Genomic DNA, 25,958 nt, shown 5'->3' with positions numbered 1-25,958 from the left:
CAGAGGTAAGCAAAGGATTAGAGATGAAAAAAGGAAAAAGGTTGTACTTGGTTAGCTTGAATTCACTCATCAGGACTCCTCTTGACTTAATATTTTTTATTATTGTTTGTTTCCTGAACAAAGGAAGATCTTGGCTATGTAAGATTTATTATTATATGGGTCAACATTACAGGCAAAGAAATAGCAATTTCAAGCACAACCATTCCCCCACCCCCATGTCAATCCTCTAAGGCAATAAAACGTTCTAGAACCTTCCTCAATAGATAGGACTGTAATGAAAGCAGGCTAGGCAGGACTAATCGATAAAAAAGACATATAAGCGAATTAGGCAAGAACATTTGCATAAGCAGTAAAAAGAGTAGCACAAAGGACAACAGCTATAAAACAAAGCAAGATAATGTCCTCCTTCCAGACCATAGCTTCTCACATACATCTGTTGATTTGTTGCCTGTACGTCTAAAAGATGCAGGCCTGCGTCTGATTGTATATTTCAACTCCACAAAGGCTTATGTTCGGGTCCATCTCACCCACCTTCATTATTAGGGTTTCTTATATTCTGGCAATTTGTTGCTAGAGAACCTCAGCCAGACCTTGGGTGAATTAATGGTACCACCTAGCAATATGCATGAAAATGGAACCAACTAGTCTCCTGGCCTCATATCTAGTCATTCTTTATGGAGTGAGTCAGGCTGCTTGTTGCCTAGCAACATGTATTAGGAGCTTGGGGAAAGACTGAAACTTTTGTCAATGTGACAAAGGAAACAGGAAAGCTACTTCGCAATGCTTCATAGAGTTCTCTGTTTAAGAGAAAGGCGGGGTGGGTGGGTGGGTGGGTTGCAGTTTTTTTATTTAACAACTGGAGCATCTTAGTGAGGAAAGAATGATAATGACAAAGTCTGTTCTCAGGCTTCCACCTCTATCTGTGCTTGAATGTTTGAATGCTACAAGAAAGCCTACATGCACCTTATTTATGAATTGATTGCCATTTTTTTCAAGAGGGCTTACATAGGAGAGGAAGTACTATGAAGTACACTGGGCTGTGAAGAATTCATCAGAGAAATCTCCACTGAAGTAGGACTTAAACTTGTGTTGCCCTGCCCAAACCCAACCCTTAACCTCTACACTATTCTGGCGCCCAATGCATCTGACAACTTTCATATGACACCTGGGAATTTGATAATTGACAACCCACCAACAGCAAATGGAGATTCATTCTACTCAAGTTGAGCATATGAAAACTCAAGCTGTGTTTTTGTCATCTTAGTCACAAAATTCAGTTCATAACCCAATCTCAGGATCAATTACTATTTTTTAAATTCAGGAATGGTTACACGTTGGTGTAGAGTTGTGCATGTTGAAATAATTCAACTGGAGGACAGGTTATCAGGTTTTAGAGCTTTAGAACTTGACTCTCAGGGATTAAATGTGAAAATACAGTGTTTAAGAGATTAGATTCCAGAGAAAACCAGCAGGTCTGAAGTTGAATAATATTTAGGACCATTCCACATTAGCACCTAAGTATGGCATAAAAATGTCCTGGCAACCTCTTTTTTTTCTTCCATGTGCTCATGATGTTGGTTTGATCTCACCTTCAATCCATAAAGGCAGCTTAAAACTCCCCTTAGCTTTCCTGATATTAATGGTTTTCCCCTTTAAGTAGCTGATTAGTGATAGTGGCAGAATGGTTGCATGGTGAATTTGGGGAGAGGAACAGATGGCTAAATCTATCCATCTAATCATCTGCCAAAACTCATTGCCTCCCACCATATTGAGATGAATGATCAGTGCATGTTTTTCATCTTGGTTAGGGATGTGTGTGGAAAGGGAAGTCTCTCTTGTCAACATGCTCTGTACACTGTAAGTAACAACAACATCATTTGCCACAACTGTGTGTGTGGTAGGCCAGGGACCACCAATGGGAGAAGGAATTTTCATACCACTGTAGCTTTCTGCTGGCTTAAAGGCTGGTGGACATTAATTTATTTCAGTCATGAGAAAAAGTTCTGAATCACTCTATGGTGGAACCTGATGGACAGGAGAGCAAAGCTAATAGCCAATCAGGAAGCCAAGCAAACATTAAGTTGCTTCCTTGCGCATTGCTTTTCACTTTGAAGGCAAAATCTGAAATTTTTCACATAAGTAGCCTTAACATGATTCATTCCAAAAATAAAATAATCAGCAAATATCCTTCTCCTCTGTTCAGATTAGACTCCTGGTCAATAGGAGGTAGTTTTAACAGTTTCCCCTATAGGCAGTATCAAGTCAGATTGGAATGGTGGAGGATGGGATCCATTTTTTGATGGTTTATTTATTATTATTGTTTTATTGCCGTTGTTGAAGAATATTGTTATTATACATTTTATTAATTGTTCTGGGCAGCTTTGGGAGGAAGAGCAGTCTCAATTGAAATAACCTCATAGAAACAAAAGCTCCCATTGGAGTTGTAAGTGCGCCAATTAAGCCATAAAATGTTTCATCTAATTTGGCCTTGAGATTTAATTTTTGAGAGTATTGGCGGTGATGTGAGGTAAAACTTGAATTCAAGTAATTTGACTTGTTTTCAGAAAATGAGAGAACCCAGGATGTCATTAGCACTGTATTGTAATTTTAATTTATAATAACTCTGTAAAGTAAATCAGTTAGAAGGGGAGCCCAAGACTAAGAGGGAGAGGACTAAGGAAAGTCTTTTTGAAGTTGGGTGGTCTTCAGAAATCTAATATATAAATATAAATAAATCAGGTGCGTGTGAGATTCTAAAGTGACACCTTGCCTTCTCCCACTGAGCCAAGATCCAAGCACTTCTGGATGGTAACTAAGGTATTGGTCAGAATGGTATGGTGAGACTCATCTCCCAGAATGGGTCCATCTTCAGCCACAGAAATTCACTTAGTTACTCTCAGTCCTACGTTCTTCACATTATTGGTGCTGTGAGGAAAATTGAAGGGGGACTACTACCCATATCATTTTAAGCTTCTGAGTGAAAGACAGGATATAAATCTAAAAAACAGAATAATTGGGAGATATCTTCTCATTTCATCAATAAAAAACCCATCTTTTCTCTTATTCCAGTTCCTTTTCATTACTGTGCTGACATTGGTCATCAATTTTATCAGGTTGAAAATTACTAACTTGAAGCGAACTCTCTTGAAAATTTATTGAAGGAAATATAAAACATATAGTGTATGGGAGATTGCAACTCTTGTAGTCTCACAACAACCTACCAAGGTCAGCCAAAGCTTTCCACTCATTCACTTACTCACTCACTCCAATGTCTCTTCCCACCCCCACCGCCTTTGTAGCCTTGAAGGCGCCATCTTGCATTTGTTTTCAGGCTGAGTCTCAGGCCAGCTGGCCAGCATTGTCTTACCCTCATGCTGTGGCGCTTGAAGACATTGTGTCTGTTGAGAGGTGGGGTATGCAGAGAGTTGACAGGTGATGGGTACTCGATGGGGCTGGTGAGCGTTGGTGAGCTGGCACACAGACCCTCGGGCACCTGGAAAGGTGGAAGGAAAAGGCAGCGGGCACAAAACAATAGACACAGCATAAGCAGTAGGCACACAAACTGAGCAGAGAAAGCACTCCAGAAACACTTATATAAGACATTGTTCCATATTTTAGCAAGCAATATTAGATATTTTTGCCAGACAAGCTTTTTAAGATTTTCAGAACAGATTTTAGAATCCAAATTAAGAAGCACCAGAAATTATCCTGATCAGGTCTGGTGCCTTAATTTTACTTCAGAAAAAGAGAAGTCACCTTAACTTTTTAATTTGTCATCAGTTTCTCTCAATTGTGAAAGCCTCTTAAAATTTCACATATATTGACATTTTAAATATTTAAAACTGAGATTCCCAAGTATAGGGTAGTGCATTTTGTCAATTGTCTTGAAAAATATGTGTCATCTTTTTATAGTGAAAATAAAATATCAAAAAATCAGCAAAGAATACCAGCAGGTTTAAGGATGTCCATGTTTGAAATCTCTTCACAAAAAACAAAAACAAAAAAACAACCCATGGGCAAAATTAATAGACCAAATTATATAAGGTAAAGGTAAAGTTTCCCCTGTCCAGTCATATCCGACTCTAGGGGGTGATGTTCATATCCGTTTCCTAGCTGCAGGAGTCTGCATTGTCCAAAGACACTTTCGCTGTTACCTTACCACAGAAGTGGTACCTATTTATCTACTTGAATTTGCATGCTTTCAACTATAAACACACAAATAAATCAACGGACAGGTGGGGTGTCATTACGGAAATGAAAATGGGGCTACGAATGGAATAAATTAGCTTTAAGATTGGCATAACTAGCCCATAAGGTGCAATGCAGGACAAGAATAATACAATAATACAGTATTCTGATTAGATTTTTACAAGTGCATCTTGAGCGAAGTGATATATTTGCAGAATTGCAAGCACTCCTTTCAAAAGTAAATGTCAGGTAAACAAGCCAAATGCAATACAATAAAGTGGTGAGATCAGTCAATGTGGTGAACTTTTAAATTAAATTAAAACTGAGATGTAATTGCTGATGAAGATTTTGAAAGTTTATATGCAAACACTGAAGGATCACGTTGATTACTTGGTTTAGAAATGCGGAGAGTTACCAGACCATGCTTTTATTTTGAAATGATGCTCTCATGCTGGAAGGTGAAAAAATGATGATGGCTATGATCATGTGATTAAAGCACGACCCCTTAGATAAGCCTAACCCTAACCTTTGCCTGCCTCATTGAGTTTTACAGAAGACCTACCCATACCGTGTTTCCCTGAAAATAAGACCCTGTCTTATATTTTTTTGAACCCTAAAATAAGCGCTCAGTCTTATTGCCATGCGCTCAAAAGCCCGATTGGGCTTATTATCAGGGGATGTCTTATTTTGGGGAAAACAGGGCAACTGTATCTCTTATATGCTTTCCCTCCTCTACTTGCACTTCAGCAAAACTTTTAAGCAAAGAGGACAGAATAAATGAATGGTGTTCCTTTATCGGAGGTTGTAGGGGATGCCATCCATCTGGAATCACCTCTGGAGGGAAGCATCAAGCAGCTACTGCATGTCCAACAGGGAATGGGAATGAGGGAAGGAAAGTGGTGCTTATCAACAACTCAGAAGAAATGAATAAACAGAAGCCAAGAAAAAGCCAAAGGCAAAAGAGATGCTTTAGTTCTCAAAGCATGAACAGAACAAAACTTAGTATTTGGAAACTTCTTGGATCTTACCTGGAACTGCAGCTTAGGGGCCAGTAAATTGGTCTGAGGAGGTGGTTTGTACTTTGGTCTGCTGGGCTGAGAGGAATAAGAAAAACAACTACATAGCAAGGCTGCTAAAAGAGGAGGATAGACTCACATATCTGGAAATAATTGCTATATTTACTTCTTTCAATGTCTTAACTTTTTAAATAGCAAATCTATAAATATTTGTAAATATGCACAAACATGCGCTTCATGCACACTGCAGAAATATATAGAATAGAATGAGCTAAAAGGGACCCTGGAGGTCTGCTAGCCCAGCCCCCTGCTCAAGCAGGCGAACCTATACCATTTCAGATACCATTTCTTTGAGACCGCCTTCTACCACATAGCTCCCAGCGACTGGTAAGATCCCACAGAGTTGGTCTCCTCCGGGTCCCGTCAGCTAAACAATGTCGGCTGGCGGGCCCGTGGGGGAGGGCCTTCTCTGTGGCTGCCCCGGCTCTCTGGAACCAATTACCTCCTGAGGTCCAGACTGCCCCCACCCTATTGGCCTTCCGCAAAGTGGTGAAGACCTGGCTCTTCCAGCAGGCCTGAGGCCGTTAATCTCGTTATAGTGATCTTGCGAGACCCGGCCACAAATTGGAGTGCATGTGTTTTAACGTTTTTAAAGTTTTTAATGTTTTAATGTTTTTCTTTTTAACATTTTTATGGGATTGTTCGCATTGCTTTATTCTTTGTTGTAAGCCGCCTAGAGTCCCTTGGGAGTTGGGCAGCATAGAAATACGACAAAATAAATAAATAAATAAATAAATAAATAAATAAATAAATAAATAAATAAATAAATAAATAAGTGACTGCCTAGATTCTTCTTAGAAACATCCAGTGATGGACCGCCCACAATTTCTGGAGTGTAACACTTAATACAGCATCTCCATTAAATCCATGAAACAAAAATGACCACTCCCAATAATAATATTAATTATGTTTCTTCTAACCATGTTTTAATTCTAATCCAATAATTTCTCGCTTCTGAACATGTCCACCACATATAATAGTATGATTCCTGATGTCTGATGGCATTATTCCAACATTTAGCTGATTTGTCTTTAAACATTTTTGCCAATTTTTCAGGTGGCATATGCCATCTATAAAACATTTTATATTGGTTCTCTTTATATGCAGTGGACATTGTTAATTTATAATTCCTTTCCCATAGCTGCTGCCATTTATCTAGTTCAATTGAATATCCAAAATGTTTTGCCCAAGCTATCATTGTTTCCTTTACTTGCTCTTCTTCCAATTCAATACTAAGTAAGAAGTTGTATATTTTTTTGATTATTTTATCATCTGTTCCAGTGAGTATCCTATCCAGATCTGTCATATTAATTATGTTCTAAGCCCTTAATGAAAGTCAGTTTGTGTAGTACTTAAGGCATCAGGCTAGAAACCAGGAGTTTGTGAGTTCTAGTCCTGCTTTAGGCACAAAACCAGCTGGGTGACCTTGGCCAGTCATACTTTCCTAGCCCTAGGAAGAAGGCAATGGCAAACCACTTCCAAAATCTTGCTGAGAAAACTACAGGGACTAGTCCATGCAGTTGCCAGGAATAAGACATATCTGAAGGCTTAAAAAACTTTTTAAAACAGGCATGTTGAATTAAGAATTAAGGTGTTAGTCATGTTAATCACATAATTTTATTACAATGGCCACCCGAGATGGTCAAAGAAAAAGGAAGAGGAAATAAAAGAAATGGAGTTAGGGTTTTATTCCTGCAGAAATTTTAACCAAGTGTCTTTTATTGACATTGAGAAATGTTTTTCATCATAATGCAGCTCAAATATACCTTCCGATGAAGTTTAGGTTGTTTATAATGTATTGAATCCAGAACTATTGGCTTTCATACCTAAACTTTTGTAATATCCAAATGTTTCTTTCCTCTTGTTTTATTACCATGAAAATATTTGAGAGAATAATAACATATGGACAATGACTTTCTGAATATCAGAATCAGGAGCTTTTATCCAAACAGCCTCCCACCCACCACACATATGTCTAAGTTAGACATTGTTTGTTTGTTTATTTGTCAAGTATGTATTAGATAATATATATAAGTATAAGCATGGATTGAATACATGAAATGGATACGAATAAAAGGGAACATTAGGACAGGGACGGTAGGCACGCTGGTGCGCTTATGCACGCCCCTTACAGACGTTTTAGGAATGGGGTGAGGTCAACAGTAGACAGTCTTAGGTTAAAATTTGGGGGGGGGGGGTGGGATGAAACCACAGACTCAGGTAGTACATTCCAGGCATTGACCATTCTATTGTCTTCCATCTTCTTACAAAATGTAGTCAGTAATTATGAAATTTTCACAATTTTTACTGGATGACACAGAAAATGTAACTTTCATTTCATTTCATTTCATTTCATTTATTCGAATTTCTATACCGCCCTTCTCCTTTCGGACTCAGGGCAGTGAACAGCCAGATAAAAAACATCTATACAAACATCACAGTTAAAATAAAGTTAAAATAATTTATAAATTTGGCCCATAATTTAAAACTTGTCAATTAAAATAAATATTAAAATTTTAAAACTAACCCTAAAATCAGGACAGACCGTCTAGCTGAAAAAAATGAGTTTTTAGGGCCCGGCGAAAAATCCGGAGGTCGGAGATCACTCGTATCTCTGGGGGTAGATTGTTCCATAGGGTAGGTGCCACCACAGAGAAGGCTCTCCTCCTGGGGGTCGTCAGCCGGCATTGTCTGGCTGACGGCACCCTGAGGAGGCCCTCTCTGTGGGAGCGAACCGGCCGGTGGGAGGCTATTGGTGGCAGAAGGCAGTCCCGTAAGTACCCTGGCCCTAAGCCATGGAGCGCTTTAAAGGTGATCACCAACACCTTGAAGCGCACCCGGAAGTCCACCGGAAGCCAATGCAGCTCGCGCAGGAGAGGAGTCACATGGGAGCGCCCCGTCGCTCCCATAATCCCCCGCGCAGCCGCATTCTGCACCAGTTGGAGCCTCCGGGTGCACCCCAAGGGGAGCCCCATGTAGAGAGCGTTACAATAGTCCAGACGAGAAGTGACGAGTGCTTGAGTGACCGTGCGTAGGGAGTCCCGGTCTTTATTATCAGTCATGGGTTCTGTTTTGCCTTTCCAATTATTCTGCTGTATATAACAATAGCGAAAACATTTTAAAAATATTGCCTGGGAGGACAGGTCATGATGATCAGAAGCCGAAAATAAAATTATTCAGAACTCAAGAGTTGGTGGTGGATTAGTAACTGATGTAATTGGGGGTATATTCTCTGCAAATGTTAATATCGAACTGGTGGCATTTTAAAAAGAATGGATTTTTATTCATTTTGTATTGAACTGATTGTGGCTGATAATCAATAACAACAACGAAAAGCCTGAAGATCAGCTCAGGAGTGAAATATACATTACCTTTCCTTTTTAAAAAGGGTGAATCCAGAGGAATCACAGAAATGGCTCCTACAGTGTTAAAGCAAGGAACCTAGGATGGAAATGCCTGTTTTGATGGCAAAGCCTGTATGATTCTTTCCAAAACCAATGGTGGGTTGTTAGAAGGCCACATCTTTTTCACATCCAAGCTAAAAAAAAAATATATGTCCATATCTGCTGAACATTTCTAGCAAAATCTTCTCACCTTTGGAGGGGGCTCTTGGAAAGAGGTAGGCTCCATAATTTTGGGGGGCCGGCGGCGATTATTCTTCTCTTGTTCCCGTGCAATCTCCTTCTCCATCTGGTAAATGTCACTGAAATTCAGAAACGGAAGGGAAAGGGAAGAGCACCATTTAGCTTATCCACGAGCTCCATCTGCTGCCTATAGAATGCTCTGTAGGGCTTTTCTTTCTGCGGTTTGTAAATATTTTACAAGACCATGCCATCTAATTTATGCAAAGGGCTTAGACCTTTTTTTTTTTGGTCTATAGATCATGCTAGCTGGGATTGATGGAATACTGAATCCAATATAATTGTCCTCCTGCTCCACGTCCCTGCAGCTTTTAAGGTTCAGTGAACTGAAATCTCAGAACGGTTTGGAGTACTGGCTGATTGGAGTTTTTGTTATTGTGTGAGCGGCTTTGGATATGAAACCTATTGACAAACGAAACCAGAATACATTTTGCCCAATAAGAAAAATTCTGAAGATTTGCTTATATAACCTATTCAGGTTGCAGAACATTCCTTTTTTGTGCAATTTTTTTGGAAGACAAGGCTGGAAGTATCACTTACCTTAAACTACAGACCAATTCTTTGAATTTGGGCCTGTCATTAGGGTCATAATCCCAACAGCGTGTCATCAGAGCATATAGGATAGGCGGACAGGCATCTGGCTTAGGGAGACGGTCTCCTTTCTCCAGCACTCCAATGACATCTTTGTTCTCCAACCAGAAGAAAGGCTGTTTGCCATAGCTAAGGATCTCCCACATGCAAACAGCTGTAGACAAAAGGAAATGTTTTAGAAATTGCTTGTTGTTTGGGATAAACTGGCAGTGCCTGATGATAGAGTCCATTTTTCAACCACCAATTTAGAGGGTGGACTTGGATGTTTAAATAATGCCACTTGTTTCTAAAGAAGTTTGGGGAAGGTGACAGAGCTTGAAGAAGTGGCATATTAAACAATTTCTTGTTGGCATGCAGGTACAGATAAGTTCTTCATCTGAAGGATGTAGACATGGCTGTTCCTAGCCAATCTTCTACTCACCAAACATCCAAACGTCACTGGCAGAGGTGAAACGGCGAAAGTTGATTGACTCTGGAGCCATCCACTTGATGGGTAGGCGAGTCACTGATGCTGAGTTGTAGGAAAAAGAAATTAGAGTGAAATGTATTAACTTTATAAGTAAAGGTAAAGGTTCCTCTCGCACATATGTGCTAGTCATTCCCGACTCTAGGGGGCGGTGCTCATCTGCATTTCAAAGCCAAAGAGCCAGCGCTGTCTGAAGATGTCTCCGTGGTCATGTGGCCGGCATGACTAAATGCCAAAGGTGCACGGAATGCTGTTACCTTCCCACCAAAGGTGATCCCTATTTTTCTACTTGCATTTTTTATGTGCTTTTGAACTGCTAGGTTGGCAGAAGCTGGGACAAGTAATGGAGCTTACCCTGTTACGCGGCACTAGAGTTTCAAACTGCTGAACTGCCAACCTTTCAATCGACAAGCTCAGCGTCTTAGCCACTGAACCACCGCATCCCTTTATAACTTTATAGCTAGATACATTTTCTCAGTTTTGTGAATCAGAAAGAATTTCCAGACAAACAAACCATTCATTTCCCAAGCCTTACAACACATGTTTAAATGAAATTGGAATACATCCAAATTGACTTTGTGGGATCCTTGATGCTCTCTGAGCTTGATTGTTTTCTCACACAAGTTTCATTACCCAACTAGGTAACATCATCAGTGCCCTAAATTGTCTTTATCCTTTTCTGATCATGTTGAAGTTTAATGTATCTCAAGCATGGGCACATCTATATTTTTTAAGTGCAAAACTTACATAAATTAAGTTCTGTAAATTATGTTCACTGTTGCCTTCAAGCTGGTCAATGGCTGAATGTCCTTTGTGCCCAACCTGAAGTCGTGCCACTGTGCATATGTTTAATATGAACAGGGGGAGAGCCTTCTCTGTGGGGGCACCTGCCTTCTGGAATGAACTGCCTCCGGAGATTCGCATGATCCCCGACCTACATACCTTTTGCTGTGCCCTTAAGACTCTTTTGTTTCAACAGGCCGGGCTGGCTTAGAAAATGAATTTTAATTGGGTGTTTGTAGTTTTTAATATATGGGCCAAATTTTTAATATATTTTAAACTGTTTTTAAATTTTGTGGGTATATGTTGTTTTAATATGGCTGTACACCGCCTTGAGTCCTTCAGGAGAAGGGCGGTATAAAAATTTAATTATTATTATTATTATTATTATTATTATTATTATTATTATTATTATTATTAATAATAATAATAATAATAAATGTAAAGATTTCTCTGAAACTATAAAACTCCCTTCATTTCCTAGAACTCCCCCATCTCACTGGATCTACGTAAGTCATACTGTATGCAGTAAAATTACAGAATTGGTTATTTAATCCATCAAGCCCAACCCCCTATTTTCTGCAGGAATCTGTATGAAGTCATTTCTGACAGATGGTTGTCAGATGGATCCTTTTTGAGAGGATTCTTAGGAAGATCAACTGTAGAAAGTTATTGAATATCCCAGGTTAATTAAGATAGCAGTAAGCTGTTATACAGTAGCCCTCTTGAATGTCTAGGTCTGGCAAAGGGTCTATGACAATTCCCCACAGCCAACTTGCCATGGGACAAGAATTACACTAATATCAAAGAAATAGTGGAATGGAATCATTAGAGAAATCTTGCCGAAGGAGGGCAAATGACATTTGGATGACAAACTACTTTAAATAATTAAATTGATTTGTTGAATTGTCCTGCAGCCAATTGTTCTGGTGAGTTGTCCCACGGTAAATTGGCTGCGGCAAGTTGGCTGCGACGAGTTGTCCCATTCTGACTGGGGCAAAACAACAAGCTTTTTAGGTACTGCAGTATGCCTGCATTACAGAAATTACTCTGAGCTGTGGATAGTGTTCTACGATAACTCTCTGTGGCCAACTCGCTATGGCCAACTCGCCACAGGATATCTCGCTGCAGAACAATTCACTATGGCCAACTTGTCATGGGACAATTTGCTGTGGGACAAGAGTTACACTACTATTGAAGAAATAGTCTAATAGAATCATTAAAGAAAGGATGCCAAAGGAAGGACAAAATGAAATGTGAATGATGTGACCTCCACATCCAAATTTATAAATATGTGAAACTTCCATCTTCCAAATCACATGCTGTCTTTTATCTAATCAACAGGCTATGGATGTGTCTTTGGGGGTTATTTCCAACCCTGCTTTCTCCCATATGTTTATCTGGAAATGCTAAGGACTGAACCTAAAACATATTTCATGAAAGTTATATTCCAATGCACTTATACAAGAGCCATTATGCCCAAGCTTTTTACTGCTTCTCTTTACATGTACTGCCAGTGGATTGTAAGGATGAGAAGATGCATTGACAGAAAACAGACCAGAAGCAGGGATTCTTCAGCTCCAAACACTTGTTATTCCCAGTTTCTGTGTCAGAGAGTGGGCTTTCAACTACTCAATAGTCATTGTTGGGCTATCCAGCTTCTTTCTCCCACTCGCATGCAAATTGACTCAGATACATATAGATGGTTTTTCTCTCTCTCGGTGGTGTCTAAGAGTAAACAAGACTTTCACAGCAGAGTTTAATTGAGCAGAGAGAAGAAACAAAAGAGAGGAGGAGGAAGAAGAAGAGGAAAGGTAGGCGGGAAACAGACTCTGCCTTATTGTCTTTTTCCAGATTGCTGTTGTTTCTTGAACAATGCTGTTGCCTGCACATCGCGTGTGAATGGCCCATTGCTTGCTGTTGATCTAGCTAAGCTAGCTTCTGGGAATACATAGGGAAGCTAGCTCCCAAGAACGCAATGACTGAATGCAGCGACAAGAGTTTGACAGAGGAGGCCAAGTGGGAGATTCTTATTTTGTTTGATGCTTTTGTCATCAGAGGAACATAGAAGAGGAGGAAAATTGCTCGGTGATTTACAAGGAATATGCCAAATTTGTTTTTCACCCTGAAGACAACAGGCCAGAGGTGGGTTTCAGCAGGTTCTGACCAGTTCTGGAGAACTGGTAGCGGAAATTTTGAGTAATTCGGAGAACTGGTAAATACCACCTCTGATTGGCCCCACCCTATCTAGTCCCAGCCGATCAGGAGGAAATAGGGATTTTGCAGTATCCTTCCCCTGGAGTGGGGTGGGAATGAAGATTTTATACTATCCTTCCCCTGCCATGCCCACCAAGCCACACCCACCAAGCCACGCCCACAGAACTGGTAGTAAAAATTTTTGAAACCCACCACTGCAACAGGCACTGTATATACTATGAGTGCAAGCTCATTGCTCTCTTGGAAAAGATGAAATGGGTAGAAGAAAAGAAATGTCCACTTTCCAGCTTAATAAGAAGGATAGAGAATTTTGTTGCATTGGTTATAAGGACCACTCACAGAAGGACAACTTACTTCTGTCTGACCTTTAAAGGAGGAAGCAATGGGTCATGGTGTTTGGAGACTCTTTTTTGAGGGGGTTAGGAAGATTTGAAAAAAAGATACTGAAAATATAATTGTCTATGATTCATATGAGAAAAGAAATTGGAGAGGACAGCTTAGGAAACGGTTGCAGATACTTTCATTGCATAAGAATGAAAGGGATGCATATATAACATTGGACATAATCACCAATAAGGTGTACTGAAGAAAGAAAGTTATAAAAAGTACAATGCAAACAGAACTTAGATTTTCAAGGATACATGAAACAACAAATTAGGCAATTCAGATAGTAAAAGGAAGAACATTTATGTGGTTCCTTTTCAGTCAGGATTAAGGCTGGGCCATATTATCGAGACAGCATTGGTGAATGACCTTTGGAGAGCTTGGGATGGGGATGGGATATCTATTCAGCCCTTTCTGTGGCTTTTGACACCATCGACCATGGTATGTTGCTGGACTGGTTCAGGGATTGGGAGTGGAGGACACTGTTTTATGATGGCCCTCCTATTTTCTCCATGGTCGCCCCAGTCAATGCTGTCGGGGAAGAGACACCCATTCCTAGGTCCTGTTGTGTGGGGTGTCTCAGGGCTTGGGTCTCTCTCCCTTTCTATTTAACATCTATATGAAGCTGCTGGACGACATCATCCAGCAGCATGGGGTTTGGTGTCATCAATTTATTTATTTATTTATTTATTTATTTATTTATTTATTTATTTATTTATTTATTTATTTATTTATTTATTCCTCTCTAAGCGGTTTACAAAGTTAGCATACAGCATATTGCATATTAGCATATTGCATTAGCATATTGCCCCCAACAATCTGGGTCCTCATTTTACCCACCTCGGAAGGATGGAAGGCTGAGTCAACCTTGAGCCGGTGAGATTTGATCTGCTGATCTGCTGAACTAGCAGTCAGCTGAAGTAGCTGCAGTACTGCACTCTAACCACTGCACCACCTTGGCTCTTTAATATGGAATAGCTTCCCAATTAGAATGTGAAGGACCCTTTAACTTTCTGGAGGACCAAAAAGACCTGTCTTTTCTCCATGAATCGGGCTAGAAGAGGAATCAAAGAGGAAATCTATGTTAAAATTGAACAGCCTTCTTTCAACAAAGGGGGAGGGGCAGGGGTGAAATCCAGCAGGTTCTGACAGGTTCTGGAGAACCGGTAGTGGAAATTTTGAGCAGTTCAGAGAACCGGCAAATACCACCTCTGGCTGGCCCCAGGAGTGGGGAGAGAATGGGGATTTTGCAATATCCTTTCCCCAGGAGTGGAGAGGGAATGGGGATTTTGCAGTATCCTTCCCCTGCCACACCCACCAAGCCAAACCATGCCCACCAAGCCACGCCCACAGAACCGTTAGTAAAAAAAAAATTAGATTTCACCACTGGGGACAGGTACAACACCATTTATCTCCTGTTTACAATACAGCCCTTTCAGTAATCCCAAGACAGTTCCACACTGATTTCCATTCTGATTTAGGTGACTCTGAGGACACAAATTAATTCCTAGGTAGTTTCAACAACCCTCAGAATATTAACGACTAGCTACTTGCAGAGAACGTAAATTTCTTCCATTCTCCATCAATTACTTAAAACTGAAGAAGCTTCTTGGATGAAAAGCAAAATGTGTTAAAGAAAAATCAGAAAGTCCAGTTGCTTTTAAAATAAAGGCACCTTTGGGACAACTATGACCTGAATGAATGAGACCCTCCATAGACAATCCTTCATTAGCATTCCAAATAATCCCAAACGATTGGAACTTCCTGGGTATAGCTAGGGGTATAACTGCCTTACAGGGTCAAAGCACTGACCTATTTATTAGAGAACTGCATAACATTTGTGGAGAAAAGAGTTGTGTTTAGCCTTTGAGTGTCAGGCCAGTAGCAATGAAGAGATAAAGCTGGGATAGAAGAGTAATTTATTTTAAATTTAGTCTAATAATATAATTACTTCTTATGCATTTAACAATTTTCTACTACATCTCATTAAAAATTAAATTTGCAGTAATTCCGGAGGGCCTCCAAAGGCTTTTGAGATTGCCTGTTGTCCTGGGAAACATTGTCTCTTCTGGCTGACAATAATTCTTCAAGATCTTAATCAAATCTTTATGATGGTCATAGATCAGAATAAGATATAATTTTTTTCACCTCAGCTACCTAAGAGCTTGGCCAGTGGAGATGTAGAAGAAAGAAACACTTGAATTCTTCTATATATTCTACCGAGAAGCTAATAGTGCATGTGCAATAACAGCCAAATAAAAATATATTTTTAAATGCATATACCCTGTTTCCCCTAAAGTACGACATCCCCTGATAATAAGGCCAATCGGGCTTTTGAGCGCATGGGCTAAAATAAGCCCCCCTAAATAAGCCCTCTCTGAAAATATTTAAACGCATATGCATCCGGTTCCCGCCATTTCCTCTGGTTAGGGGTAGGGAGACAGAGTTGGAAATCAGGTAAGATGGCAAGAGAGCCCCGTCTTGCTCTACACCCCCCAAATAATAAGACCTCCCCGAAAATAAGGCCAAACGCTTATTTCGGGGTTCAAAAAAATATAAGACAGGGGCTTATTTTCAGGGAAATACGGTAATATGAAGTTTACCCTCAAAGTTTGGGTTTTTCCCAACTCCTTTCCATACCTTTGTAATATTCGTCATCCTCAATGTATCTGGAAAGTCCAAAATCTCCTAGTTTGACACACTCAGGCAAAGCCACCAGCACATTACGGACTGCAATGTCCCTGCAGATAATAAAATGAGCTAGTTATTCTCTTCTGTGAAGATTTGAATAGCTGCAGAGCAAAATAGGTGTGTAACAGGAAATATGAACAAAAACAGGAGTTCAAGCGATTCTAAGTCAATGATCATTGATCTGGCCATATTTTCATTTTTTGCACTGCTGTGTAACATAGCTCCATAAAAGTGATAGGCTTGGTATTTCAGTATGTCAGTGCTCAATGGTTATCTCATAATCAGGAGATTAGTGAAAAAGCAGGAGGAATTAACAGAAAATGAATCTTCACTTGTTTCACCTCTGACTGCCATCACAACTGCTGAAAGTGGGGTGGGTTTGTGTGTGTGTGAAGAATGATGCTTGGGGGTAACTACTATAGGGATCATGAGGTCCCACACCGAGCTAAAACATGTCCCAAAAGTTGTCCTACCAACTATTGAACATGATCCTATCACTTCTCTCAATGGAGAAGACTAAGTAAGTCTCCTACTTACTTCGATTCACTGGTTCTTATGAATTTAAGATTCATAATTCATAATAAGGATTCACTGCTCCTTATGAATTTTGAAATTCACTTTTTGCATTTGCTTGGGCATTGTTCAATTATTATCTCTAATTTATCCCTGCATCTTACAAAACAATAATTGTGAAAAGATTAGATTGGATGTCTTTCAGCATTGATTTGGCTATAATCAGGGATGGGTTCTACTTACCTTTACCACCGGTTCGCAACGGGCTCGCGCGCACGTGCTCGCTTCACTCGCGCGCCTTGCTTCTGTGCATGTGCCTTGCTTCTGCGCATGCACAGATCGCTGATGACGATATCCGGGGTGGTGGGCGGGGCCTCCCACCAATTTTACTATCGGTCTGAACCGGGGGCAACCCATCACTGGCTATAATGCTAATTTATTAGGCTTTTAAAAATGACCTTGAGCTGCCTGAGAACCTCAATTTTCAGCACTTTCTGGTGATGCCACATGAGGTTAACTTGAAGCTCTTTTGTAAAAGGTCAAATATACAGCAATCTGTGATATTCTAGCTCTACTTGCAATATGCTTCTGCTCCATCTGGCACATAACATTGCATTCCAATTCCAATTCCAATGGAGAACAATTAAGGAGCATCCCTTCCTCCAAAGACCAATTCTCCAAAGACATTCCATATGTTCCTCAAACATTTTCAACACCAAAAGCCAACTGCCATGTCCTCGTATATTGTACAAGGGCTGAGAATCTCTTCTTGGTGATTGCAAAGAGTAATGATGGGCAACCTACGGCTTGTGAGCCACATGAGACTCCAGCACCTTATTTGCAGTGCTCATAGTCCTCACAGAATGGATAAGATGGAGTTTTTGAGTCCTTTTTTGTGTTTTAAGAGACTGGAGTAAAATAGAGGTGGCAAACCAGGTTTCTTAATCCTTCCAGGAACTTAAGTTATTCACTGAATTCTTTGGAACACCTGATGAAACCAAGTAACTGCACTATTTTTCCCAGTTTGGGGGGGGGGATTCAAAAGGTGAAATGGGTACCTTAAGAAAGCATTCCACTACTTTTGCCACTGAATTTCCTTCTCTCCCAAAAATTTCAGAATTGCAGTTCCTTTCTCACCAATCCTTAGGCACCATAGAAAGACAGAGGCAAAAAGTTGCCCATTCTGGCCTAGAAGCTACATCACGTCGGAGGCTGGATTCCATTTAGCCCTGGATGTAGTGAGTTGGTGCAAGAATATGCGCAGAGAAAACTCTGTCTGAGTATGTACATATTTTTACATGCCATCTATTATTTTACATTAAAATAAAAAGCCCTTGTACCTGTGCACACAGTTGATAGCCTCCAGGTAAGCCATGGCTTTGCAAATCTGCAAGGTATACAGGATAAGTGTCTGCACCTTCAGGTGGGCCTTGTTCTGTTCAAGGTAGTGTCCAAGCTGCAAAGGGAAGATGAAAAATCTGGATAGAAATCTATTTCTAAAAATTTCTTTCCAAAGAAGTTCAGACTCAAGAGGTTCCTTCCATTTTCTTGCTTCTTTGCTTCCTTGGTTTTTTTTTGGGGGGGGGGGGGTTGATTCAACTTCCCAACTCCCATTGCTTTGGGTACCATCAGCTCACCTCTCCATAAGGATAGAGTTCCATAACAATCCATGTTGGCTCCTCCTCCGTGATGCCAATCAGTTTCACAATGTGGGGATGGTCCATCTTTTTCATGAGCACTGTAGGTTACATTGGGGTTAATCTTGACACACGGCCCATTTTCATTTTCAGCCCTGATTTCAGAGATCCTCTGAGAACATATCTTATTCTTAGAGATGTATTAGCATCAGTTTGTCTCCACAGCACGATTAATGCTCTCCTCCCTTCTATCCAATAAAAAATTATTTTAAAATCCTTTGTTTCATTGTCAAGCTTCTTTCCTTTCCTTCTATTTGTTGAAGTTGCTATAATCGATCAATTAAATTAATAGCATTTTTATGATGCCCGGTAATATTATTCTCTTATTTAGTTTGAAAAGCCTATTTTCACTGATTTAAAAGTCAAGGGCACTTGTCCAGTTAAGCATTTACTTGAAAATACAACTGTTCTACAGTGCTTCACTTGATGCGATGGAACAGACCTTAGGAAGCAGAGGATGGAAAATGACCAGGGGTGAAATGCTACTGGTTCGGACCGGTTTTCCTAAACTGGTAGTAAAAAATGCTACCAGTTCAGGGAAACTGGTATTTCCGACGATCAGCTGGGTGACGATCAGCTGTGACGTATGATTTATATTAGCTAGAATTGTCGGATTTCCTGCTTTCTAGCTAATCTAAATCATGTGGCACAACAGATTCTCCCCCCCTCACTGTTCTACTTACCTTTGCAGACTCAGATTGCTTCAAAATGTTCCTTTTTTAGCACTGTGTGGGCGTGCCTCAGGTATGCATGCGCACGCTTAGTGCACGCTTGGTTAACAGACTCACGGAACCGGTAGCAGACTTCAGAGGATTTCACCGCTGAACATGACAATTATAAAAGGAAGCAAGCCCAGCAAAGCTTGGCAATTTCAGGAAACAAGAACTGCTAGATTTCTGGAAAGGCCCTTATTAACACCAGTAGGGTATTGTAACAGAATCTTGAAAGCCCGTCAAAGCAGTTGTCCAGCTCAACTTATAACTAGCATAATTAATAACTCTTTCTTGTATCTTCCCCCTCCTCTGGACTTGGGAATCTTTTCTATAACTGCTTTGTTTTCTCTTGTAACTGTTGGGCTGCCTCCTCTGCTTTTTTTTGCAAGCTGTAGAATTGCAAGTTTGGTGCATGCTGTTTGTTGCTTTGACAGGCAAGTATACTGAACATGAGATAAACCCATTCCTCACTCACACATTTAATTTGGAGACAGCATGGGGAAGAGAGCAAAAATTTTAAATATGGCCACTCTAAAAGCTCACCCTGAGAAAATTTGAAGAAATCACACCCAGAGAAGCTGTCTCTTCCCACAACTACTGCCATTGCACCATTCAGTCATTGCTGTTGTGGCACTGCACCAGATGTGGGAGGAAATGGCATTTTAGTTCACGTGTTCACATAAAAAGGGAGTCTACGTACTTGCTTCACTCATGAACTTCTCCTTGTTCTCAGCAGTGCAATCTTTCTTGCAGGTTTTCACAGCAACACTAACTCGCTCTCCACTCTGAAAGAAGAGGGTGATCCCAATATTAAAAAGGGAAGGGAGAAGGGGAAGAAGGGGGAGGAGAAGGAGAAGGAGAAAGAGAAGGAGAAGATGGGGAGGAGAAGGAGGAGGGGGAGGAGGAGGAAGAAGAAGAAGAGGAGGAGGAGGAAGCTGGTCTGCTTAACTTCAGCTCTTTTGGCCAAAACATAAAAAGCTGGAGTTCATGTATGTCAATCTTTTCCATAGGAACAAGTGCCTCTATTGGCTTTTTAAAACTGTAGCAATAGCTCTGGGGTCAGACCAAAGATCCAGAAACCAATGTCCAAAGGAAACCTACAGGCAGAATATCCTCACCTATCTTCAAATTTGTAATAATTTTAATGGTCCTACACCACAACTAAATCATGTGCATGTTTCACATGTAGTTTGGCACCAGGGATAGGTTTCTCTCAGTCTTAAGGTCTTTCTAATGTTCAAATAACAAAATAGGCATATAAATGTCTGTCTGTCTAAATGTCTCTATATTGATGACACATTTCCCTTGATTTTTTTTTCATTAAGAGTTGAATGCACACTGTTCTTTGGCAGGTGATCTCTCATACTTCTCCTTGTGCCATTTATGATTCATACTATTTATTTATTGGTTCGATTTATATGCTGCCCTTTTCCGGAGACTCAGGGCGGCTTACAATGCGTTAAGCAATAGCCTTCATACTTTTGTATATACCTGCTTAGTAGGGCTTTCGGCCCCACCCTAAGCGGTGTTCTTTTTTATACAAAGTCAGCTTATTGCCTCCACAAACCGGCTCCTCATTTTACCTACCTCAAAAGGATGGAAGGCTGAGTCAACCATGAGCCTGGTGAGATTTGAACTTGCAATAATTGCAGGCAGCTGGTATTACTTAACAGTGCTTTAGTCTGCTGCGCCACCAAGGCTCACTACACTCTCCATTCTAGTCTACAGACCAAAGGCAGTCTAGTAAATTGCTCTTCCCAATAGTTGGACTAGAATTGTCATGAAGCCAGCTGGACCCTGGCACATAATGAAATTGCAGTCCAGCACATTTGATGCTTATCTGATTAGGGAAGACTAGGATAAAATCCTACTGCTCCAGACTCACCTCATTGAGGAAGACACCTTCATAGACTTCTCCAAAGAAACCTTCTCCCAGGATCCTGCCCAGGGAAACATCTTCTCGAGAAATCACAAACTGTTGGGCTGTGCAAGGAATAGAATGGCGGGACATATCAACTTGTCAGATGTGAATAACAACAACAACAACAACATGTAACTCCTCAATACCACATCATAATTTAGAAAGCCTGCCATTTTGCAGGCTGGCCAAGTTTTGATTCAACTATAACTACAGGCAGGAGGAGAGTGACATCCTGCAGAGATTGCAGTCATGAAAACACATTCAAGTCTCATCTGTCCATAAAGAGTGGTCTTCAACAAATTCAGAAGCTCAGCAGCAATTTGGGAATGGTAGCACTGGCTACAATTTTTCACGGTTGTTTTTAGTAGTGTGGCTCCCCCTCCCCCAACTCATATTCAGATACAATATTTACCACAAAGATATAGAATTCATCACTTGAAAAGGCTTCTTCCATCCCCTCTCCACCCAGGATTGGACTCAAATTTACCACTATGAATCTTTTGCCAACTTTCTAACCCTCAAATTAGGCCCTCCATCATCATCATCATCAGAATACTGCGCTTTGCTTCAAAATTTAATCTATATGCATTTTTTGCTGCAATTTTCTACTATTTCTTCCCTTCCCTGTCTCAGTCTTAGTAGCTGCATTCATTCAATAGCCTTAATCTGGTTTCTGAATTAGCTAATTTTCCTAGTTTGCACAATACACTGAATCTTAAACTAATGAAACAAGCTGGCTGTGCACAGTATGCTAAGCTATGAAAATCCTATGGCTATTTAAAATTAATCAAGGTTGATGTGATAGAAGGTAGTCTGGGTTCCCAGAAGAAAGGAATACATTCCAGGGAAGCAAGAATCAATTCAGTTCAGATAGTTTGTGGGAGAGAAAGAGGCTGAAGATGGCTTCTTTCTAATAGTATGTGCTTTATGAGGGTGATAGTCTGCTTTACTTTGGCAAGATTATGTCTGTAAGTGAGGATCAATAAAGAAAACTACTGGGGAGAATCACAATATGTCTTTTGTGGTTTTTGGAGCCTGATATTAAATATATTGTGAAAAAGCAGCTGCTGTTTAAGCACATTATGTGAATACAGAAAATGGCTGCATCTGCATGATTCACTTTAATTCAAATGGCTGCCATCTGCAGAAAGCTGCATACAGAGTGATTTAAGAGAAGATGAATGAGTTATCCCCGTTCAATGAGGTGCATTTACCTTGACAAGTAACCAGTCCCCTCTTTCCCCCAGAGCTTAATAATAATAATAATGATAATGATAATAGCTTAATAATAGCTTAATAATGTGTGTGCTGGAACCCGGAAGAGCAATAGGACCACGACTGGTGTGCCCGGAGAGATGGCTCTGCATGCCACTTCCAGCACGTGTGCCATAGGTTTGCCATCACGGTTATAGGGAAACTGCTCTAACCTCTTGATCACCTCGATTGTCCTCTTGTGAACCATCTCTAGCTCCACTGTATCCTTTTTGAGGTATGGCAATCAGACCTGGTCATAACATACCAGATGCATTCACACCACTGACTTATATAAAAGCATTACATTATTGACATCTCTATTTTCAGTACAATTTCTTTTTATCCCCCATGTTCCGCTGGCCTTTTTTTTTTTTTAAACAACAGATGCACAGTGTTCACACATGCATTAGTCCAAGATTTCTCACCTCATCAATCACTGCTAACTCTGGTTCAATTAGTCTATATAAGTAGTTAGGACTTTTGGCATCAATGTGTGTTGGTTATACTTTATTTTTGTAAGGTTGTTCTAAGCTTTTGTTTCCATTAATGGTAGCCAGAGGCAAAGTGTGATTCTCTTCTGGAATTACACAATATGGCTGACTTAGAGAGGGTAATTTCTGAAATGTTTAATTAAATTGAATTAAAATGGTCCTCTCCAGTCTTACTGCTGTTTGTTCACATAACATGATAGCCCTACCCATGACTCCATTAAGCATATTTTAGAAATCAGTCATGGGATAATGGGGTTAGTGTGTTTCAATGCTCACATAACAATTCTAAAACATTTAATGATGTTATTTCTTTGAACCGCCTATTTTATATTTAAAAACCCCTTTCTTTTACATTGGTACATCACATTATTCTGGGTACCATTTCTGCATGATAATTCAGCCACCTAATCCTTTCTATATATTAATCCAGTCTAAAAGTACAGTTGAAGAAGCCCTAACCCTATATGATTTTAGAAAAGGGGACCAAGATCTGAACCAACCTCCAGATTTGGGTCTGGATGCTTCATCTGGAATCTCAGCATAAATGTCAGAATCTGGAATAAAACATTATCTGTTACTTCAGTATAAATAATCTTTCCCACAAAGATATCCCATCATCTTGTTCATAAAGATATAACATGGGATGCTTCCAGAAGATTTTATTGTGTTCTCTAACTTAGCTTATTTTTCACAGAAAAAATAAAAATAAACACAAGGGAGGGGAAGAAGGAATTTCCAAATGACCTTTTATGACCAGCATTAAAAGCTGGTGACTTGGATGAACTAATCCTGGCTGGAAAAAGAAGCTGGCATTTCTCAAATTTTCACTATCCTTTCTGGACAGTTGAATAATTATGTTAGACATTACTTATGGATAGAACATTCAATTTTCTATTTCATTTTTGACTTTCATCAGAGAAGCATGGCATGATTTTGTATGTTTCAGAAATCTATTTGATTAGAAATGATAGGACAACAAAAATAATTATACATCCGCCTACTCTCAGTGTAAACTCCATCATTCCATGACTTCTGTTAAAAATGGCAATGCCAGAGATTAAAACAGATCAAAACTCCCGAGTACACAGTTCATATATCTGATGTCATTAATCCTCATTGATCTGATAGTGGTGAGGTAAAATTCAACTTACCGCTGCTGAAGCTCTCTGTCAGTTTGGATCTCTTTTCTTCTATATGCCTGTGGCAGAAAGATAATGAGGAACATAACTGGGTTTGCTCATTTCCTTTTTCTGAGATTTTATTTTTACAAAGAATAGAATAGAATAGAATAGAATAGAATAGAATAGAATAGAATAGAATAGAATAGAATAGAATAGAATAGAATTTTTATTGGCCAAGTATGATTGGACACACAAGGAACTTGTCTTGGTGCATATGCTCTCAGTGTACATAAAATAAAGGATGCGTTCATCAAGAATCATAAGGTACAATACTTAATGATAGTCATAGGTTACAAATAAGCAATCAGGAGACAATAAATCATAAGGATAACAGCAACAAGGTTACAGTCATACAGTCATAAGTGGGAGGAGATGGGTGATGGGAACAATGAGAAGATGAGAAGATTTATAGTAGTGCAGACTTAGTAAATAGTTTCACAGTGTTGAGGGAATTATTTGTTTAGCAGAGTGATAAAATAGAGAAAAGAGAAAAGTGAGCATTAAGGATTCTATAAATATAATCAATCAATATGAAGGCATTTCTTCCAGTAATGATGAAGGGCTTCACTTTTTTTTTTTTTTATTTTTATTTTTTTTTTAATTTGATTTATATGCCGCCCTTCTCCGGAGACTCAGGGCGGCTTACAATGCTTTAAGCAATAGCCTTCATTCTTTTGTATATTTTATACAAAGTCAGCTTATTGCCCCCACAAACTGGGTCCTCATTTCACCTACCTTAGAAAGGATGGAAGGCTGAGTCAACCTTGAGCCTTGGAGAGATTCGAACCAGCAGAAATTGCAGGCAGCTGTGTTAATAACAGGGTGCACTAAACCCTTGTACTATCAAGGCTCTTATTTGTTTATGGAGTCTCCATTTAGGATAATGTTTGGGCACCTAAGAGAGGGCTGGAGAGCCAGTTTGGTATAATAGTTAAGGCACTAAGCTAAGACCATGAATTCTAGTCCTGTCTTAGGCATGAGCTGGGTGACCTTGGGTTAGTCACTCTTTCTTAGCCATAAAAAGAAGGCAAGGGCAATGCACTTCTGAACTCCTGACCGAAAAAAATGCAGGGACTAGTCCAGGAAGTTGCCAAGAGTCAAGAAGGAGAAGGACGAGAAGAAGGAGCAATGTTGGCTAGGGAAAATAAAAGTGCATGAAAAGTTCTGACAGATGAGATCATTGACAATCTTTAATAATTCAGCATCCTTTCTCCTACAACAGCTGTCAAATCCCATTAGAAAGCTTATGAGTAGAACAGTGAACCTACTGTTGATATCCCAGCAATTTCTATAGTACAATTCTATTTTGTTATCAGCATTCATAATTATTGATATGTGTTATCTCCATCAACTTGGTCAACATTTTTATGTGTATATGGAACACACGCTATTCTACTACCTATAATATTTCCAGATAGCAATAGTTCTGCTTCTTCTCTGAATAAAGTAGAGCTCAGGGAGCACTGAGGTAATTTTATCACTAGTGCAAAACTGGTTTGTTCTCCTACTGTCTTCTGGTGCTCAGTATTACATACAAGCACAACTTCCTGGGGTAGTTCGACCATCTTACTTACTGTATTGGGACCTGAGGCAGACTGATCCTCTTCTCATTCTCTGCAAGGGAAAAAGATATAAAGCATGTCAGGAAACTCAAGCTCAATTCTATTTGTCCATTTTTGCTGTGAATGAGATCTCTTCCCTCTTCTGTTTTTTTCCCTGTCTCCAAATACCTAGGTGTGGGTGGACTTCCCTTGTTCTGTTCTATTATTCTCTTAAGCTTTGTTAACTCCATTTCACCAAATGAACACTGGAGAAATTCTAAAATGAATTTTGGAACTGGAATGCAAAGTTTTCTGTAGCATCCATAAGCACTAATGAATTACAAACATGGGCCAGAACATTATTTTAAAAAATCCCTTTTCTTAACTGGAAACTTTGATAATGGTGGCTTTAGGAGTGAGTAAATCAGGCAATTGCTTTCAATTGAGGGAGCCTTCAATTCTGAAATAATTTCAATAAATAAAATATGTGAAATCTATAGAAAGACAAGGTGAAGAGTTCACCATGAAGACCTCTCCATGTTGTAAGAAGAACAGGTAAGGTTTTAACTTGGTGTTGTTTGCTTTCATTGATGAATTATTATAACTATACTTT

The 25,958-nt window shown here is 39.7% G+C and overlaps 1 protein-coding gene across 1 annotated transcript in view; it reads right to left on the bottom strand.

Annotated features, from left to right (window-relative positions):
* PTK2B (protein tyrosine kinase 2 beta) overlaps positions 1-25,958 on the bottom strand; it is a 109,443-nt gene that overhangs the window by 10,046 nt on the left and 73,439 nt on the right. Inside the window, exons 12-24 of the mRNA XM_070932188.1 lie at positions 25,379-25,418; positions 23,775-23,821; positions 23,124-23,177; positions 20,843-20,940; positions 19,658-19,742; positions 18,185-18,285; positions 17,888-18,003; positions 15,984-16,084; positions 9,918-10,007; positions 9,446-9,650; positions 8,859-8,967; positions 5,217-5,282; positions 3,368-3,493 (exon numbers count right to left, since the gene is read on the bottom strand). Of these exons, the coding sequence (XP_070788289.1) occupies positions 3,368-3,493; positions 5,217-5,282; positions 8,859-8,967; positions 9,446-9,650; positions 9,918-10,007; positions 15,984-16,084; positions 17,888-18,003; positions 18,185-18,285; positions 19,658-19,742; positions 20,843-20,940; positions 23,124-23,177; positions 23,775-23,821; positions 25,379-25,418 (1,238 nt within the window). The remainder of the gene's footprint in view (positions 1-3,367; positions 3,494-5,216; positions 5,283-8,858; positions 8,968-9,445; positions 9,651-9,917; positions 10,008-15,983; positions 16,085-17,887; positions 18,004-18,184; positions 18,286-19,657; positions 19,743-20,842; positions 20,941-23,123; positions 23,178-23,774; positions 23,822-25,378; positions 25,419-25,958) is intronic.

Source organism: Pituophis catenifer, unplaced genomic scaffold (assembly GCF_029215685.1).
Source record: "Pituophis catenifer annectens isolate HBS135680 unplaced genomic scaffold, rPitCat1.0.hap2 SCAF_1, whole genome shotgun sequence".
NCBI lineage: Eukaryota > Metazoa > Chordata > Lepidosauria > Squamata > Colubridae > Pituophis > Pituophis catenifer.
The sequence above is the reverse complement of the archived record's forward strand: the minus strand, read 5'-3'. Positions and strand labels throughout refer to the sequence as shown.